Source organism: Rhincodon typus, chromosome 42 (assembly GCF_021869965.1).
Source record: "Rhincodon typus isolate 14 chromosome 42, sRhiTyp1.1, whole genome shotgun sequence".
Classification (NCBI taxonomy): domain Eukaryota; kingdom Metazoa; phylum Chordata; class Chondrichthyes; order Orectolobiformes; family Rhincodontidae; genus Rhincodon; species Rhincodon typus.
The window spans coordinates 5,111,061-5,130,731 of record NC_063373.1 but is presented as its reverse complement, the minus strand read 5'-3'; the positions used below and the strand labels follow the sequence as shown (position 1 = coordinate 5,130,731).

Genomic DNA, 19,671 nt, shown 5'->3' with positions numbered 1-19,671 from the left:
TGCTTTATCTATCCGCTCCCTGTGTAAAAAGAGAACATATCATCTCGGTCGTGGACTAATTTTCCAATATCAGTGTTCAAAAATCCAGTAAGTAATATCTGAAGTTAATATTTACGAAATCCCCAAAATATTTATTAAAAGAAAACATATTTTCGTTATATACAATGGATTACCAAACAATTAGCATCATTTGTATCGTGGAGATCTGGCTCCCAAATTTCCCACATCCCGCATCTACAAACCACTGCACAGAGATTTTTTGTACCGCCCTCTCCGCTCTTTGTATCACCATGTCTGTAACCCCAGTCCGTTCCGGTCTTTGTACGGCTCTTTCAGCGCTCTTTATTACGACGTCTTAATCGCCAGTATGTTCATGATTTTGTACCACTCTCTCCGTGCTCTGTATCATCTTGTCTGTAATTTCCATTCTGTTCAGGTTTTTGTACAGCTCTCTCCATGCTCTGTATTATTGTGTTGTAATCACCAGTATGTTCATACTTCTGTACAACTTTGCCCATGCTCTGTATCATTTTGTCTGTGATTTCCATTCTGTTCAGGTTTTTGTACAGCTCTCTCCGTGCTCCGGAGCACTGTGTTTGCTGAGCGCCGACTCAGTGCACAATAATACACAGCAGAGTCACTCAGTTGTATTGTGGAGATCTTTAAACGACTGATTTTTGCTGTGTAGTCAATATCAGCAGAAATTCTTCCTCCTCCTGCATTTTCTTTGTTCTGCTCTCCTGAAGTGTATCTCTGAAGCAGGTATTTCAGAGCCTCTCCTGGGGACTGACGGTACCAGTAAACTGTGTAATGACAGAATCCTGAATATTCACAGCTTAAAGTAACGGTGTTACCGGTAACAGAGGTTTGTACTGCTGGACCGCGGGATACCAAGGTCGGAGAATCTGTGGAATAAAAACAAACAAAAAAAAAAATGTATGAATTGACTACGCCAGAATCTTGGTAATTGTATAAACAGTTCTGTATTTAAAATATTTTATTTCTTAATTTGACTCTTTGTTGGGATGCCTTTGTCATAATTAACAAAATAACGTCGAGAGGTTGCAATTTTTTGTTGTTGACACTGTGAGCTGTTGTGATCTGGCTGAAACGCCAGAATGCTTTAGCAGAGTTCAGAATCAAAACTGACTTTGTTACTACAACAGGAATTACACCGGGAGAATGGGTAAAAGTAACAGAATGGGAAAACATTTGTTGCTTTTTTGAACTATCTGCACCTGCACTAGGGACAGGAGGATAACCAGCTGTGCTGTTTGCTCCCATGATTTTATTAAAATATTGTGTATTTCTAGTGAAATGTGTATCTGGGGAAATATTTTAATCGTTCATTCACCTCCTCACTAAGATTATCAGCTTCCAGAATTGCATGACCAACAAAACCTTCCGCTGTGGTACATCACTGAACTCAGTAAGATCCAATAGAACATCATAAAACTCATCAGCAGTGATTGACCTGGATAGATGGTAGGTATCTGTAAGTCACAGTATCAGAGAATAGAATCAAAGAACAGTAACAATACAGATGAAGGTTATTCGGCCTGGCGTGTACATGCTGCCTATCTTAATGAGGAATTCAGCGAGTACCACTTCCCACTCTCTACCAGCAGCCTTACACATTCTTCATTCTTAGACAAATATCCAATTTCCTCTTGAAAACCTTGATCAAGTTTGCCTTTCTATACTAAACCATATTAAACTGGAAACACATTCCAGATCATAACTATTCACCATGAAATTCTTTTTCTTTTTCTGAAGTCGTCATTGATTCTTTTTCATCAATTCTGCTGATATGTACGTCTTAGTTCCCAAGCTTTCCACCAATGGGAACAGCTTCACTTTATCTGCTCTACCCCGACTCCCCATGATATTGAATACCTTCATCAAATAGAAAGGATGTGAACGCTTTGGAGACGGCACAGAAGAGGTTTACCAGGATGTTGTCGAGTATGGGGGTTTTTAGCTACGAAGAAAGGTTGGATAGATCGGGTTTATTTTGTTGTAACACAGGAGGTTGAGGGGCGAACTGACAGAAGTTTATAAGATTGTGAATGGCATGGATAAAGTAGAATGTACGCAGCATTTTCTCAGCGTGAATGTGTCAATTACAATGGGACATCGGTTCAAAGTGCAGAGGGGTGTGGGTGGATGGTGACTTTAAAAGAGATATGCGAGGCACGTTTTTTCATACAAAGCTTGTGGAGTGCCTGGATTGCTCTGCCAGAGGAGGTTGTGGAAGCAGGAAGAATAGCAAAATTCAAGAAGCACCCGAACGAACACATGAATAGGAAGGGAATAAAGGGGTACGGATCCTGCGTGTGGAGACAATTTTAGCATGGAAGGGCAAACTGTGTCGGCGCAGGCCTCGAGGCCTAAGGGCCTGTTCCTGTGCTGTATTGTTCTTTGTTCTGAGTCATTCTTTTTTTTATCAAACTTCAATTCTCAAAGGAAAATAGTCCCAACTTCTTCAATCCATCTCTGTCCCCGACCTTCTAAACCGTGAAATCATTCTTGTAGATGATTCTGCATGCTCTTTCGTGCCTTCACGTTGTCCAGAACCTGACAATATTCTCGTTGGGGTCAAAGCATATTCGACAGGTTTAACGCAATTTCTTTACTTTTGTTCTCAATAAAGCTTGCGAAGCTGTATGATTTATTTTGTAAACTCTCGTGACACTTTCATTAATGTGGTTGGTTGGCTCGCCCAGCTGATTCATTGTTCCGCAGACGTTTCATTACCCTGCTGGGTAACATCATCAGTGCAGCATCCGATGAAGCGCTGTTGTGTTTTGCCGTTTGTTATTTGAACTCTGGTGTCCGTCGGGCTGGATTACCTCATTTCGGTTTTCCTTCGCAGTGGAGTATATATGGGGTCGAGATCGATGTGTTTATTGATGGCTTACTTAGTGGAGTACCAGGCTTCCAGGAATTCCCGTGCTTGTCTCTGCTTTGCTTGTCCCAGGATCCTGGTGTTGTCCCAATCGAATTGATTGTTCTCCTTATCAATGTGGATAGAGATGAATGAGTATTGGTCGTGTCTTTTTGTTGCCAATCGATGTTCGTGTACCCTTGTGGCTAATTTCCTTCCTGTTTGTACAATGCAGTATTTTTCACAGTCACTGCAGGGAATCTTGTATATGACAAACACTGCATTGGACAAACAGGAAGGAAATTAACCACAAGGGTCCACGAACAACAATCGGCAACAAAAAGACATGACCAATACTCACTCATCTCTAACCACATGGATAAGGAGAAGAACCAATTCGATTGGGACAATACCAGGATCCTGGGACAAGCCAGGCAGAGACAAGCACGGGAATTCCTGGAAGCCTGGTACTCCACTAAGAAAGCCATCAATAAACACATAGAGCTCGACCCCATATCGCTCCATTGCGAAGGAAAACCGGAAGTGAGGTAATCCAGCCCGATGGACACCAGAGTTCAAATAACAGGCGGCAAAACACAACAGCACTTCATCGGAGGCTACACTGATAATGTTACCCAGCAGGGTAATGAAACGTCTGCGGAACAACGAACGAACTTGGCGAGCCAACCAACCACAACATCCGCAACCCGAGCTACAAATTTACTCTAAAACCTTCGAGACTTTCATTATTTTGTGCACGGGTGTCAACTTTCTGTGACATTTGTATAACCACACTGTCTCTCCAGTCTACCGTTGAAACTATTTGTCTTTTAGTAAATTAGGGAACCAATCTCGATCGATTTCACATTTCTGAGTTCTGTTCAAGTAATTTCGTTTCAAAATCTATATTTCTTACTTCGTGACATTTGTTTGCTATTTCCAATCTTGTGAATTGGTCCCAAAGTCTTGCAATTAGCGTTTGGGCCCACCCAGTGCCATTTATATATGATTTTAATGGCACTGAGAACTAAGCTCTGAGGTTGTCTTACAATTCCACGTCCCTCAGCAGATCGATGAACTGTTGTCCGTGTTTTCTGGCAAAGTGTTCTCTGAGAATTGCATCATTTGGAATCTGCAGATCAATTGCAGTCCATTCGGGACAATTGCCTGCGCCAGTTCTTGTATTCTGCAAATGCCTCCTCCCTCCTGAATTGTAACTAACACGTTTTTACCTCATTCTTGCTTCTTTCCATTCCCTTCCGCTTTCCCTTCTCTATTTTGAAGCTATGCAATCATCACATTGAGCCATTTTGTCCAAACACTCCACATGTCAGGCAGCTCCACATTCTGATCTGTCTCTGTATAAATGCATTCCTCCGAATCTTGAGGTTGGTTGGCTGGCCGAGCTGTTTTGTTGTTCCGCAGAATCATCTGTATATAACAAGGTGTAGAGCTGGATGAACACAGCAGGCCAAGCAGCATCAGAGGAGCAGGAAAGCTATCGTTTCGGTTCCAGACCCTTCTACAGAAATGTTCCCCTCCGAATCATCTGTTGTGTTGGCGCCGTCATGTATTGTACAGTGCTTCGTTCCAGATTGACATACGGAGGAAACAATGTCGTCACATGGATTTCATTCAGCCTTTGGCTGAAGGTCAAGGATTTCTTTGGAAACTCTTCGTACTGCCTGACAATCGACAGGAGGCCCAGGCTGTTCAAATTTTCCATACGATGCCCAATTCTGCTCAAATCTTTATTCAGTGGTATTAAAAGAAAATCAAAGCTGATGGTGCAGAAGTATATAAATATTGAACAGGAGAGGCCATACCACCCTTAAATAGGGCTATAAAATTGAAGAGTATCAGGATGGCTCATCTGTCTTGACATTATGCCCCACTCTTTTTCAAAATACGTTGCCCCCCTTCATATTGAAACATCTAGCAAAGCGTGTGGATTACTTATCGATCCCTTAAGAGCTGGATCCTTTTTAATTGGGCCAATATATTTTTTCAAAGTTATGATTAATGTAAACCAAACCAGTGTAATCCTATATGTAACTATGGCCCAACACCAGACAGTTGATTTTCGACGTCATAGAGTCATAGAGATGTACACCATGGAAGCAATCCTTCGTTACAGCTAGTCCGTGCGGACCAGATATCCTAAATTAATTGAGCCCTATTTGCCAGCATTTTGCCCATATCCCTCTAAAGCCTACTTGTTCATATAGCTTTCCAGATACCTTTTAAATATTGTAATTGTACCAGCCTTCACCACCTCGTCTGGCAGTTCATTTACTAAATTCACCATTCTGTGCGTGAAAAATGCCCCTTTTACATATTTCCCCCCTCACCTTAAACCTGTGTCCTCCAGTTTTGGACTCCCTTACCCCAAGGAGAACACCGTTACTATTCATCATATTCATGCCCCACATGACTTTATAAACTTTTGTAAGGTTACCCCTCAACCTCAGACGCTCCATGGAAAATAGCTTCAGCCTTTTCAGCCTCTCCTTTTCCCTTAAACTTCCCAACACTGGCAAAATCCTTGTAAATCTTTTCTGAATCGTTTAAAGTTTCACAACATCTTTTCTATAGCAGGGAGAGCATAACTGAACGCACTATTCCAAAAATGGCCTAAGCAGTACCCTGTACAGCAGCAATGTGACCTTCCAAGTCTTGTACTCAATGCACCAACCAATAAAGGCAAGCGCATCAAATGCTTTCTTCACTGCACTTCCGACTCCAATTTCAAGGAAATATGAGCCTGCACTCCAAGTTCTCTTTGTTTGGCAAAACTCCTCATAACCTAACCATTAAGTGCATAAATCTGCCCGATTTGCCATATCAAAATACTGCACCTCACTTTCATCTGGATTAATCCCCATCTGCCATTCCTTGGTACATCGAGCCATGTGGTCAAGGTCCCATTGTGTTCTGAGGTAACTTTTTAGCAGTCTGAAAGGCCACCCTTTACCTCGACCCTCTGACCTGAACACCACATCAGCTTGCTGTGAAAGGAAGAAGTAAAATCAAGCACAAGGTCTTCGCAAGTGAGACAACAAAGTGTGGAGCTGGAGGAATAGAGCAGGCCAGGCAGTATTAGAGGGGAGGAAAGTTGACGTTTCGGGTCTGGGCCCTTCTTCAGAAATGGGGAGGGGGAAGGGAGCTGGGAAATAAATAGGAAGACGAAGGGTGTGGTCGGGGAATGTGGGTGTGTTGGAGCGGATACGTGGGAGAGAAGATGGCCAGGTTGGGTCAGGACAAGGAGGGAGGGTTGGATGAGGCTGGCAGTGGGGATATTTTAAAACTGGTGAATTCCACGTTTAGGGCTTCGGGCTGTACGCTCCCAAGGCGCAATATGAGATGTTGCTCCTCCAGATTGCGGATTGTGTCATTGTGACACTGAAGGGGGCCCAGGATGGACATATCTCCCAGGGAGTTGAAGTGGGAGTTAAAATGGTTAATAAGAGCGCGTGTAGTACTTACTGCGGTTGCAGGCAAAGGTGCTGGGTGCAGTGGGGTTAGTTGGGAGTGTGGAGCAGGTGAGGGAGTTGCAGAGAGAGTGGTCTTTACGGAAGGCAGATAGGGATGGGGAGTGAAACATCTTTTTGGTTGTGGGGTCGGATTGTAGATGGTGGAAGTGGTGGAGAATGATACGATAGACGCAGAGTTTGGTGGGATGATACGCGAGGACAAGGGCGATTCTGTGTTTATTTTTGTTTGGGCGGGAGGGGTATGTGGGCAGAAATGCGGGAAATTCAAAAATGCTGTTGAGGGCATTTTTGATCACCGGAGGGGGGATGTTACGGTCATTGAAATAGAACGACAGCGGGGATGCTCAGGAGTGGAATGCTCTATCTTGGGAGCAGACGCAGTGGAGGCAGAGGATTTGGGAATAGGGAATCGCATTTTTGCAGGGGGCTGGGTGACAGGAGGTGTAGTTCAGGTGACTGAGAGTCAGTGGGCTTGAGATAGATGTTAGTTTCGAGGCGGACACCAGAGATGGATATGGAGAGGTCCAGGAAGGAGAAGGTGGTATTGGAGATGGTCCTGGTTAATTTGTGTTTGGGGTGAAAGGTATTAGTAAAGTGATGAACTGTTCAAACTCCTCATGGGAGCAACTGAGCAGCACTGTTACAGGCATCAATGTTGCAGAGGAAGAGGTGGGGCTTAGTCCCAGTACAACAGCGGAAATGGGACTGTTCCACATGTCCTGCGAAGAGGCAGGCATAGCTTGGGCCCAAGCGTGTGCCCATAGCCTCCCCGTTAGTAATGTTAAAGGTTTTTTCGCTTCTGTAGTTGCAAAACAAAGGATAATATTGGAGCGCTCGGACAAACGATGCATAAATATGTCACCTGTTTACAGACTCTTACACAAATGAGCTCAGAGCTATGAGAGCCTTGTTTGAAGACAGCATGAAATCGAACTGGAAAGATTGGGGAAAAAAACATATAAAAGAAGTCATATCGGAGGCATCTACAGTGATAAATCCAGCAAGATCTTGAAACCAACCATCACAAAGAGTACACCCTAAATTCGGAAATCAGAGAAGACTATGACTTGTCAGACTGAAACTAACCAATTCATCACACACGGGCAGGGATTTCGATTCTAGTCAAACCATTACATACTGTGTTGTCTGAATGCTTTCTAACAACAGAAGAGTTAAAACAAAACGCAATTGTATTAGTTTCTGATTGGGCTGTTTGTACTTTGTCACAAAATTCAAGATTCCAATCGAAAAAAAAATGTTAACACCATTATCTCAAACATTAATATTCACTGTGGGTGGGTGTCTGTGGTTACACTTTTCGACTGAAAGGAGCAAAGGAAGAAAATGATTGCTTATGTTAAGCCAACTGAAAGAAATTTCTGGAACAATAAAACTAAATTCAGTCAGTGACTGTCACATAATAAAAATCTGCGAGGACTAAAACCATGATCTCTGAAGCCACTTGTCATTTTCTGGGGTTCGAGCCCCTCCAGATCTCACACTAATCACTGTAGATCAAGATAATCTTTCCCAGTTCCTCGTTCCCATTGATAGGATCAGACAGAAATCCTTTTCACAGGAGAGAACTGCTTGACACCGCTCCTGTGTTCACAGGAACGTGCAACTGAAGACGTGTGAGTGAGGGTTAGAGGTTTCATAAGTTGACCCGATTTAAAACAATTCAAATTGAATTAGTGTGAGAGACTGGGATGCTGGATTTATCATCTGATATCCCCTTTAGACCAAGGATGTACCAGATTAGGTCAATTGAACCTATGCTGTCTTATCTCTGGTTTCACTCCGAGACCTCACTCATGCTGCTAGTTCTGCTCTCAAATCTAAAATTGCAATAAAAACTTTCCTTAGAAAACTATTTGTTTTGGATGAAATTCTGTTGAAGAAATATAGATCCCAAGAATACAAAGAGAGTACGCAGTTTCCTGGGCAGTATTGAACACGGTGGGGTATGGAACCACTTACCGGCTGTGACAGTCAACTCCGTCCCGGACCCATCCACAGTGTAATACTTGTCCCACAGTGACACCATTCTCAGTCACACCAATGCAAGAACTGCTGACACCCAAAACTCCTGGACGAAAATCACCATTCAGCTCGGCTTCATTGTTGAGGAGATTTGAATCAGTACGCTCGATTCCAAGTTTGATATAACATGTCAGTTCAAGTCGTTCTTGGGGAAAATCTAATATATTAGAGACACGGCAGAAGAATGCGAACTGGAAATGAAATCTGCGTAGAAATTGGGAACAACGTAAAAGAACTGGATCAGAAATCGGAAAATTAAAAAAAAAATTAATTAAGGGTGCAGATATCTACCAACACATGTTTGACTACGGGCCCACAGAATATGTATTTTAACTGTACATGATATTTCATCAGGTGTCATCCACTGTGGAACCCCATCTAGTCACACAGTGTTTCCAGTCAGCACTAAATCTCCCGGTATCAGTCAGATGTGGAAACTTTGATAAAACTGCGGCTCCAGGTGCCAGCTTCAGAATTGGATCCCATCTGCTATCAGTGACTCCTGATTGGGATCCGTTATTTCCAACATCGATTCACTGACAACGATCCCACAAAATACATCACTATCACACCGCTCAGCATTTACTATACAGAAGATGATAACAGTGACACTCCAGTTCTGTTACAAACAGAACTGTGGAGCTGGCAATGAGAGGTGAAATTATGGGCTGTTCAGGGCAGATGGACTCGGGATTTTCACTTGTTTCTGTGATAATTTGCAGAGAGTGTTTATTTGTGTCACGGGAAGCTGAGCCCCATCATTGTGTGTTTTCTTGGTACTCGGCTTTACAATAATAGGTGGCGGTGTCTTCAACTTTCACATCCTGAATTTCCAGCGAAAATGTCTTTTCTGGTTTATTTATCCTCATAGTAAACCTCCCCACTTCCGATACCCGCTCCCACTCTGATCCAGTCTGGGTTTGTTTGAAGAAATCCCCTCTCGTTAAAGGATAAGCGAAGAAGCCACCATAGAAAACACAGTCGATGATGACAGACTGGCACTCTTCCCTGGTTACCGCTGGCGGGGTCTGTACCACTGACTGACAGAAAGATCCTGGAAATTAAAGAGAGATACATTAATGGGCATCAAGTGACCTGGACCCCGACACAATGCCTGCTGTTTTCATGGACATGGAGAGCTTTATGCAAAATGTCCACAATGTTATATCGCTTGATCCGTACTTACGGTGTAAATAGGCACACAGTGTGAAGATAAGAATGAGTCCCATGGTGCAACACATGATTTATATGAACCGGGAGCTGGAAACTGCTCTCGGAGACGGGGTCTCAGAACTGGACTAAAATACAGCTGACTGATCGCGTTAATTTGCGGAGGGCACAGTCCTTGATGAGATGTGAAATCCCCTCCTACATTAGTCGGACGTACAGGGGGCGGGATTGGAAACTGTTCTGTTAATAAGAGCTTCCGTTCTACACCCACTCAGAAGGATGAGCTCAGAAGTCGGCCATGTGGATTCATTGATGCCATCCTTTGAGTATGAAATGCTGTTTCAGGGCACTGGGAATATTTCACACACTGCAACCCTCTACCTGCCACATTCCATCACTGCCAGGAAGTCATTAACATTCCTCTGAACTTGTAACCGGCATTTCGGTTCAACATTCAATCGGGAGGAAGGCACCTCAGACTCAATCAACCAGAATCAGAGCAACTTATGAAAGTCATGTTAAAATGTGAGATAGCCCAGTCGAATTGTCAATACCCTGGAACAGAGCATACAGCCACCTTTAAATCTTCCTGTCGTTTCCTATGAAGTTATGGCTTAACAGCTCGAGTCAGCACTTCAAGTCTGCTCCACCATTCAAAGCAATCAAGATTCATCAGACTCCTTCACATTCACGTTTACTCTCAATGCCACTGGTGTTTTTTTTTTAAAGAATCAGGAATGTATTTAACTCTGCCTTAAAAATATCCAAATCGCTGCTTATAACGCCTTTCGAGAAACAGAGTTCCAAACACTCACTACCCTCTGTGAGAAAAGAAATGGTTTTTATCTCTGTCTTAAGTGTTCGACTCCTCATCATCCAGTCGAGATTCTGAGTTCAAGATTCACCTACAAGAGAGAGCATTCTTTCCATGTATATCAGGTCAAAACCCCTGAAAGTCTGATCTGTGTAAGTCAAATGGGCTCTTCTTCTTCTTGCCTCAAGCGGACAAGCTTCAACTGTCCATCCTGACCTCACAAGTCTACCTTCCATTCGAGGCCTTAATTCAGTAAAATTGCGACGAACTGTTTTCAATACATTCACATTCTTCTTAAATAACAAGTGTAGTACTGTACATAGAACGCCAAATGTGCTCACACTCCGCTCCCACACCCCTCCCCGCCAAACAAAAGCTGCATAACTGAAGAATATATCCCTACTTTTGTATAAATGTTTGGTCACAACAGAAGTGTAAGAACTGTTCCCGCTCGTAAAAGTTTTGAGAGACAAATACCACAGGTATAAGATATTTTGTAAACGAAGAAATTGTGTCGTCAGATAAATGCTTTTTCACCCAAAGTGTCGTCCGATTTTGGGGTGAACAACCTAGAAGGAGCTGGAGGCTGGCTTAATTGAGACATTTAGAAGGGCACTGGACTATTATACATCGAGCAAATGCGCAGGTTATGTGCGGAAATTTCATGAAATTGACACTAAGCTGCTGAATGGTCTCTTCCTGCAGAGTAACAAATTGTGAATCAATGGTTCTGTGAATTCTATTAGTGATAAATGAGAGTGTTCTATTAACATTCCTAATTATTTCCTGCATGTAGTTATTCACCTACCATGCGTCATTGGCTGTGACACCCTTCCGCATGTCAGAACTCTACAATCCTTAGCCATCTAGATAATGTACTTCTTTTTTTTATTCTTCGTGCCACATCTGACAATTTCAAACGTTTACACATGATGCTGTAGCTTCCAGATATTTCCACACGTACTGAACCTATCTATATTCTTCTTGTACACTGCCTTGCTCTTCGTTAACTTTCTCCACTTCCTTCTTGTCAGTCACTGACGTCGAATGTTTTCTCTACATTTTCATCTCACTGACAGTTAGATCACTGGCCTGGATTTCAGTAACCTGGAGTACTTTCTTCGGGAGAAGATAAACATGCTGCAGTTACTCAGTTCCTGTAACAATGCCTTCATCTACATTTTTGCCAGATCAAATTCTGTGAGGAGCTGAAGGGAGTGTTGATGCGACAATCACTAGTGTCACCAGTTAATTTGAATGGTGAACAGCAATTAAACATAGTCATGCACTTTCTCTTGTGACTCGCTGTGTGGAACTTTCCGGCTCAAATCATAAAGCCATCGTTCAAGCTCTGATATGCCAAAGATTTGAAAACCACAATCTTAAATCTTTCATCGTTTGCTCCTTTATCCACTCGGACTCTCTCATCCAGGAATGTTAGTGTAATCAAAGAAAGGAAGGAATATAATAAAATAGGGACTTTTTAAATGTGGCTTTTTGACATTAAGTCTACTGCCTGAATAGAATATGGATATTCATTGAACAGCAGCTTTTTAATGAGCAGCTTACTCAAAATGGAATACGTGACATTGCGAAAGAACCAAATGAGTATTTGTTAAACTGTTAACCTTTAAGAGGCAGAGCATAAACGCCGTAAAAAATTAGTTTCCTTCTATACTGCATATTTCCTCACCGATAACTCAGAAGTACAGACATTTTGGCAGGTTGCAAGAAGCTGGAAACTGCCTTTCAGATGTTCAAGCTTCACAGATATTCACAGATAATCAGAGCATCGGGTCATGCCAGACAATATGGGTCATTACGTCCAGTCTCCGACAATCCAGAGACGAGAAGATCTAGGCCTGACAATTCGAAATATGTCCGTGTATTGAATTTTATAAGTAGGATAGACAGTGAATATTTGTACCTAATTCTCTTGAAAAAAAGGAACGAAGCACACTCATGTGTAAACAGCGACGGAGCAATGAGATGATAGTCCAAAAGACTACTTTGCAATCATCTGATAATAATCACGTTACTGCTCCTTTAGATGTTCACATAATAACGTCAGAACATTGTCATTACAGTGCGAAGTTGTTTGTGCACTGACGAAACATCATGAAAGGCAGTCAACTACTTCCAGGAAGAATAAAGACTGACTGTTTATCCTGAGGCATTTTTAGTCACTGGAGAAGCAGTTCTCATCAATCATTCATCTCGCTTGCAGATTTTGATGAGCATTTCCAGCATTATGTTGCTGTTGTTAATGGTGTTGTTTTCATTTGCGATTGGAACATTTGTTAATCAACTTTTACACATATGCCATTCAATTGATTTCTCTTCTGTGAAAGTGATCTACTCAGTAATTCAAATGAGAAAATTATTTTGCTCTTTTCCTATCCAACACCGAGTCCTGCAGAATGCTCGTGGGATTATGTTGGTATTTTTGTGCCAGTAACGATCCTGTTCTCCCTTAATCTCGCACGAAATGTCTCATTCGCCCTTTCTCTTTGTCGTTCTCTCTCGCTCTCTTTCTATCTTTTTCCCTCTTTCTTTCTGCTTGAACTAATTCAGTATTGTGCTCCATGGTTCCAGTTTTATCAGTATTAGCTTGTTTCCTTCTGGTGGTGGCAGTTTCTTTGTCATGAACATCGCTGCAATATTCGACTGGAATGTGGAATTTATTTCCCATTCAGTTTTCTATCAATTAAATAGGACTAATTTCCTTTTGTCTTAACTCGTAGAACTAATAACAGTTTGGCCTGGTTAGTGTTGGCTTTCACCTTTTATTGATTTCTGGGCCCTCTTTGAAAATTGGTGGAAATGAAACATTGTACACAGAAAAGATTACATGCAGTTATATGAACAACTTCAAACACCAAAAAGCACATGTTTTGTAATTTAAAATGCTCATGATTTAATGAAGGAATAGAAATTAGAACTAAGTTGCTCGCGGATGTATAAGCAGTGCAAGAGCAACCATTTCAGAAACCATTCATAATTTCCCAAACTCAATATTTTATCTGTGATTCTCTGTGCATTTCACGAATTTGATCAGTGCAACTTTGGGATGGTATGGTGGCTCAATGATTAGCACTGTAGCCTCACAGTACTAACGATGACGGGTTCGATTCGAGCCTCGGGTGACTGTCTGTGTGGCGTTTATGCATTCTCCCCGTGTCCGCGTGGGTTTCTTCTGGGCGCTCCGGTTTCATCCCACAGCCTAAAGATGTGTAGGCTAGGTGGATTGGCCACGCTAAATTGCCCATAGTATTTAGGGGGATGGTTCTGGATGGGATGCTCCAAAGGTCGGTGGGAGTCGAAAGGCCTGTTTCCACACGTTCGGGATTCTGTGATGTCTTTCTAGTAGCAAAAAAATTTAAAGTTCTTTGTCAGATGAGGCAACTTTGGATCCTCAAAAATATATGATTCGTTTTCTTTTAAGTTTCCAGATTTCATTTGGATTATTTCCCTATTTCTCAGCAAGAATATATTGCCATAGCATTTTGTCAATACGACCACTATCATACCTTGCTCTCCTTTATTTCGGGTTGTTGGTGTAGTTTTCAATGAATTTTGCTCTCTGTTGTTTGTCATTGTATTAATTTGTATTCTTATACCCTATAGTGCAGTAGAGGTCATTCGAGCCATTGAGTGTGTTTTGATCCTCTGAAGAACCACGTGCCCTATTCCCATAACTCCACATTCATCATAGTTAACCAGCCTAGCCTAAACATCCCTGGACAATACCGGACAGTTTAGCATGGCCAATCAATCTGACCTCTGGGAGGAAACCGGACCATCCAGAAGAAACCCACACACATACACAGTGAGAATGTACGAACTCGATACAGACAGTCAGCCAAGGCTGGAATCAAACTTGGGTCCCTGATCATATGAAGCAGCAGTACTTGCCACTGTGCCAATGGTTCCCCCTAAGATCAACACTTCGCACGTAGAAATAACTGTCAGGACGTTAATCGATAATTTCTAACTCATGTTCACGTCTCAAATGTACCAAATTGATGAACAATCCTGTGGAACAATTTTCATAATTTATAAGTCTCACTTTCTTTGTTCTCTGCTTTCTAGATATGTGTATGTATGTTTGTATGACAGCTCACCTGACAGTTATTGTTATCCTTTCCAGAAGAAAACGCGATCTTTCTAGTCTCGTTATTTATTACATGGTGTTTATGGCAGTGGTCAATCTGCTCGTGGTAAGTGCTGTAATCCGAAAACAGGTTGCTGGAATTTGCTTCCCATCAAGTTTGTTTTTCATCACTTCATTATGCACTCTCCGTGATGCTGTAATCTACACTGTTGTTGATTGTTCAGTATAGTTAACAGTTGCTTTCACCATTGATCGACTTGTGGCCATTTGTCGTCAGAAGGTGAACTTCTGCTTGGTATGGAAAGTGGCGCTGCTTATTGGATTCGTCACAACACTCAGATGCATAAAAATGCCTTTAGTTTTAAATTAATTAACCTATCGACATAATTAATAATGTACCCCGGCTCTGCAAAATAAAATTAATATTTTATACGTCAGGTACATGGGCAGAATATGACTGGATTCGCAGCATTTTGACCATTTGTCTCCCATTCATTCTGATTTCACTGCTCAACGCTCTCACTGTCAGATATATTGTAATGGCCAATAAAGCCCGCAGAAGACTCCAAACTCAGATCAGTGGAGAAAATCAGAGAGGTCTGGAAATGGAAAAGCGCAAAACGTCCATGGTTTTCCCCTTTGTCATCTCAGGCAGCTTCATTCTGTTATAGTCTTTATTTTTCATAGCAACATTCCATGTCCAAATTACGAACGTACCTTTTTTCTCAGGATTCAACTGAAGTTAGTCAGAGTTCACTTAACAGGAAAGTAGATACTTGCTTCAGTTTACGAGTTCCTGCAGCAACCCTTTTAATTATGTTGGGACCCAGAGTAAATTCAGAGCCGAGTTAAAGAATGGGTTGAAATATCCATTGGGGCTCCTTATGGAATTGTGTAAGCATTGAAAATAATAAAATCTAACATAAATCGAAGTTAAAATGCAACTTTAATCTTATTGACCAAAACAAATCAGATATTCCTTTCCAAGTCGCATGCTCTCTTAGAACCTTACCCAAATGTGAATTTAGGAATGTTGAAGGCATTGCATTTTTGAATCAGCGCAGTTCTTGCCCGTACTGGCACTGGTCTATGCATTCCGCAAATCCTAAAGGACGCAAAGTTGAGGTGCAGTAATCACTAATGATTCTTGCAGACACGAGTGTTTGCATTTCATTGTTGTTTCTGGCCCATCCAAGGGGGCAGTTAAGAGATAACTACATTGCAACGGTTTTGGTGTCACGTGTATTACGGACCAGTGAGTGAACCAAATGGTTTTTCCGATTATGAACAATTGTTTCATGGTCTTCAATAGACCCTGGGCTCCAAATTATTTTTGACTGAATTAAAATTCCACCACCTGTAATGGAGGATTCGATCGTGGATTAATAGTCTGGCGATAATACTACTACGCTGTTGCCTCTTTCATTGTTTATTGGATGTGTGCATTATTGACATACCCAGCAACTTTTACCCATGCAGTTTGGAGATCTTTGTATTTGTAACTTGGAATGACGTCTCTATCGTTCATGGATGGATGTGCAGTCTCTCTTGAAGATTCTACACGTGTTCGTTCCTCCCAGTACGACTGCAGTTCCTCGTAACTTGCTTGTCATTATAGATGCACGACATCAGCCTGTCGGTGAACACTGTTCAGTCCTCACACATTACCCACTGCTGGGGGAGAGACGTCACTGCACAAACAGTGGAAAGAAATCATTCAGAATTCGGTCGGAAGGAAGGCAGCAGCATACAGCACCATCCAAACTGACAGCAGTATCAACTCATACACAGGGACAGTGTGACAATGGTAGAGGTGGCGCAGCAGGCAGCACATCAGTTTCATAAGCTGAAGGCCCTGAGTTTAATCCTCAAAGAAGGTAAGCTTGAAAGCTTGTGGCTTTTACTGGTAGCACCCGTGGAAAGAAAGTAGGGTTAATATTGCGGGTCCAGAGAACTTTCCTCAGAACACATTTTACTGGAAGTCACAGAAAACATTGTGATATATCTGTTAAAGATGGAATCAATTTCAAATACTTCTGGAAATGCTCCACGTTGTGAATGAAAGATGATAACTATCGGCAAACAAATAGAAGGCAGCCATATGGCGAGCCACTCTCGCTAGGCCCCACATCAATTAAAAACTTAGCATTTTGCCATAAGTTATTCTTCCTCTGTGCTACGGTATTCATTCTGAAATTTATCTGTCACAATGTGTTTGTAACTCTGAATTTTAAACTTAACCGTGTCAAAGATAACGTTTCCTTCCTCTTCCTGTATCTCTGCAATCAGTCTCACAACATTTGTTCAAAACAGAAGGAGATAGAAAGGGAAAGTATAGGCCAGTTAGATTAATTGGGAGAAAAGCTAAGCTATTACAATTTATTTAATAGCAGAACATTAGAAATGCATAACAGAATAAAGCAGTCAGCATGTCTCATTCGTGTGGTTGGGGGTGTGTGGTGGGGAATTCATGAGTGACAATTTATAAGAATTCGAGGTGGAAGTAGGATAAATAAAAGGAAATGAGATGACGTAACATGTTTGCATTTCCAGACGATGTTTAATAAGGTGCCACACTTTACTCAGCTTAATGAAACAAAGAAGTACCGCCTTGCAGGTCGTATATAAACGTGGATAGAGGACTGATTAACTAACAATCAAATACTTGCTTCAGCATTGTTACTTGATGATGCCATCACCAAATAAAGGAGTCAATGGGTATGGAAAGGAACCATCGAAAATAAAAATGTAACCCCTCAGAAAGACAATCCAAGGAGAGTCCTAAACAATACTGCCTTTCCATATCTGCCTTTTGTTCAGAAATGTCGATTCATAAGCAAATTGTAGCATTGTATCATTTAATTACAAGAGCAAGAAACAGGGAGAGAGGTTTTGGCACGTTAATTCATTCAACCTCCAGTCAACGTATCTGTCATCACGCACAGAGATGAACACACAAACACAGGAGCATACCTATATTCATGCAGACATGTACACATGAATTAAAACACCGAAGAGGAACTTTGAAAAAGTAAATTTCAAGGTATTCTCTCGTCGTATAAACTATAAAGGGATGTTTATTGGGATTAAGTCAGATTGGAATGTTTGGTTGCTGAGGACTAGTTTGCCCGAAGGATCTGTTTCCATGCTGGACAACTCTCTAACTTTATAAAGGAGGGGTACAGCTAATCTCAGAGACCAAAAAGGGGATTTCACGTGGACGCAGAGGCATAACTGAGGTGTAAAATGAATACTTTGTATCTGTCTTTACAAAAGAGGAGATTTCTGTCTCGGCCATGGTGACAGAGGAGGAAGTGTTGTCACCAGAAGTATTCGAAATTAAGAAGGATTAAGATCTGGATAGACTCTTGACACTTAAATTTAGTAAGGCACTGCGTTCGGACGAGATACACCCAACGTCTTTGAAGGAAATGAGGGTAGAAATTGCGGGGGACTGGGCATAGTAGTTTAGTCTTCCATGGTTCCGGAGACGTGCCAGAAAACTCAACATGTTAACTTTGTTCCTTCCTTTTTAGATGGTGCCAGACCTCGTCAGTTTCTCTGGTATGTTCTATTTTTATTTTCTGAATAATTGCTTCTTTTATCGGCGTGAGCGCGCCCTCTTTTGGACACTGACTGGAATTCTCGGCGTGTGTTCCTCTCCAGGGTTCTGCCCAGCTCTGCAGATTTGTGAGCTTCATGGCACAGAGATGTGCAGTGTTTTCGGACAGAACTGTAGCGATATTGAAAGCAACCGGTTTGTTTGCTTCGGGTAAGTTAACAGAGCACCTTTCTGGTACAACTGGAGACTTCTGTTCACTCTCTGTACTATGTATCTTCAGTAAATATTTCAGAGCTTCCCAGTGATACCGGATGTACCAGAAGAGTGTCTGAGTGGAGTCTGTTGTCGAAGAACGGCAGTCCAGATTAATGTTTTATTGCTCCGAATCGTTAAGTTGATCTTTTGAGATTGAATTTTTGCAATTCGGTTCTCAAACACAGATACAAAATGTTTCAAATGACGAGCAATAATTGCAACGCCGAGAATGTGCAATCACTATTTGAAAACAAGCTCACCAGGCAACAAAACAGTTATCTGCGGTGAGGACCAAAAGGAGCACATGGTTTCTTGTTTACAGGTGACCAGAAAAATACCAGAATGTTGGCCCTTCTCGTTCTGATATTAAAGCGTAAAGCAAATCATGATCCGACTTCGCTGACTGAGAAGATAGGGAGTTTCCCTGAGGCTCAGTTTGCTGCTCTGTCAGTGTTCGTGGGAACTACGCAACAATTAATAGCAGCTATTGACATTCCTCTGATTATTTATCTGACTTTTTCAACATCGCTTTGTCTCTTCTCTTTGCCTCAATCTCGTTTGCTCTGGCGAAACTATCTTTGCTTGAAATAGAAGTCCAGCTGCAGTAAAATACATGGCAATGAAGACTGGATAACTAATCGTGGGAGTGAACAAAGTGTTTGACAAAGTTGAACAAACGCAATCCAGAGTCCACCAGCAGGCGGTGACAAAACCATGCAGAGGTTTCACTTTGACATCAGATAGAAAGTTGATCCATAAACGTTATTTAGATTTGTATAAACCCTTTGAAACAAGAATGATCAAAGGTCATAGCGACGGCACCCTGAAATTAAACTAGTCATGCATGGAACGAGAATAGCAGGCAGACGTTATTTAAAGATAAAGCACCGAAAGGATTTATGAATTGTGAGACAAAGATTGAGAAAAAAAAAACAAGTAATGATGTCAGATAATAATTTCAGTTGGAACATGGCCAATAACAAATCTTCATGAAGTATTTAACCCAGTGCTGCTAGATAAGAGTGAAGGGTGAGAGAGAGATACAGAGACAGGGAGAGAGGGTCGGAGACGAACAGTCACAGACAGTCAAGGCAATCCTTTTGTTTTCTGGTTTGAAGAGGTCCATGTTTTGAGACAGCCAATCCCTGACTGTGACAGTAAATGACGCTTGGTGTTAACATTCTTTAATAATCTGTTGTTGAGAATATCGCCCAACAGTGTTTCTCTGTGAGGGGAATGTAAAGCTCTCCCCTTTGCTCCTCCATCGCCATCATTGAAAGCCCTGGTACTGACAACGAATCCCGGTTTGGAATCAACTGACTGAATGATTTA

General features: G+C 41.8%; 1 protein-coding gene across 1 annotated transcript; it reads right to left on the bottom strand.

The window, feature by feature from the left end:
- Positions 1-492: 492 nt before the first annotated feature.
- LOC109912983 lies at positions 493-9,653 on the bottom strand. The gene is made up of 4 exons (XM_048619088.1): positions 9,611-9,653; positions 9,196-9,478; positions 8,362-8,423; positions 493-905 (listed from the first exon to the last, which is right to left on the bottom strand). Exons 1-4 carry the CDS (start codon positions 9,651-9,653, stop codon positions 493-495), a joined length of 801 nt encoding a protein of 266 aa, XP_048475045.1.
- Positions 9,654-19,671: the final 10,018 nt, after the last annotated feature.

What these genes read in the sequence shown, in the direction of transcription:
- LOC109912983 (XM_048619088.1), bottom strand. Translation starts at nt 9,653, where the DNA reads ATGGGACTCATTCTTATCTTCACACTGTGTGCCTATTTACACC. An exon ending in TGTAAAGCCGAGTACCAAGA is followed by an intron (nt 8,424 to 9,195) that starts AAACACACAATG and finishes ACTGAGAATGGT; the next exon opens with GTCACTGTGGGACAAGTATT. An exon ending in GGAGTTGACTGTCACAGCCG is followed by an intron (nt 906 to 8,361) that starts GTAAGTGGTTCC and finishes TTTATTCCACAG; the next exon opens with ATTCTCCGACCTTGGTATCC.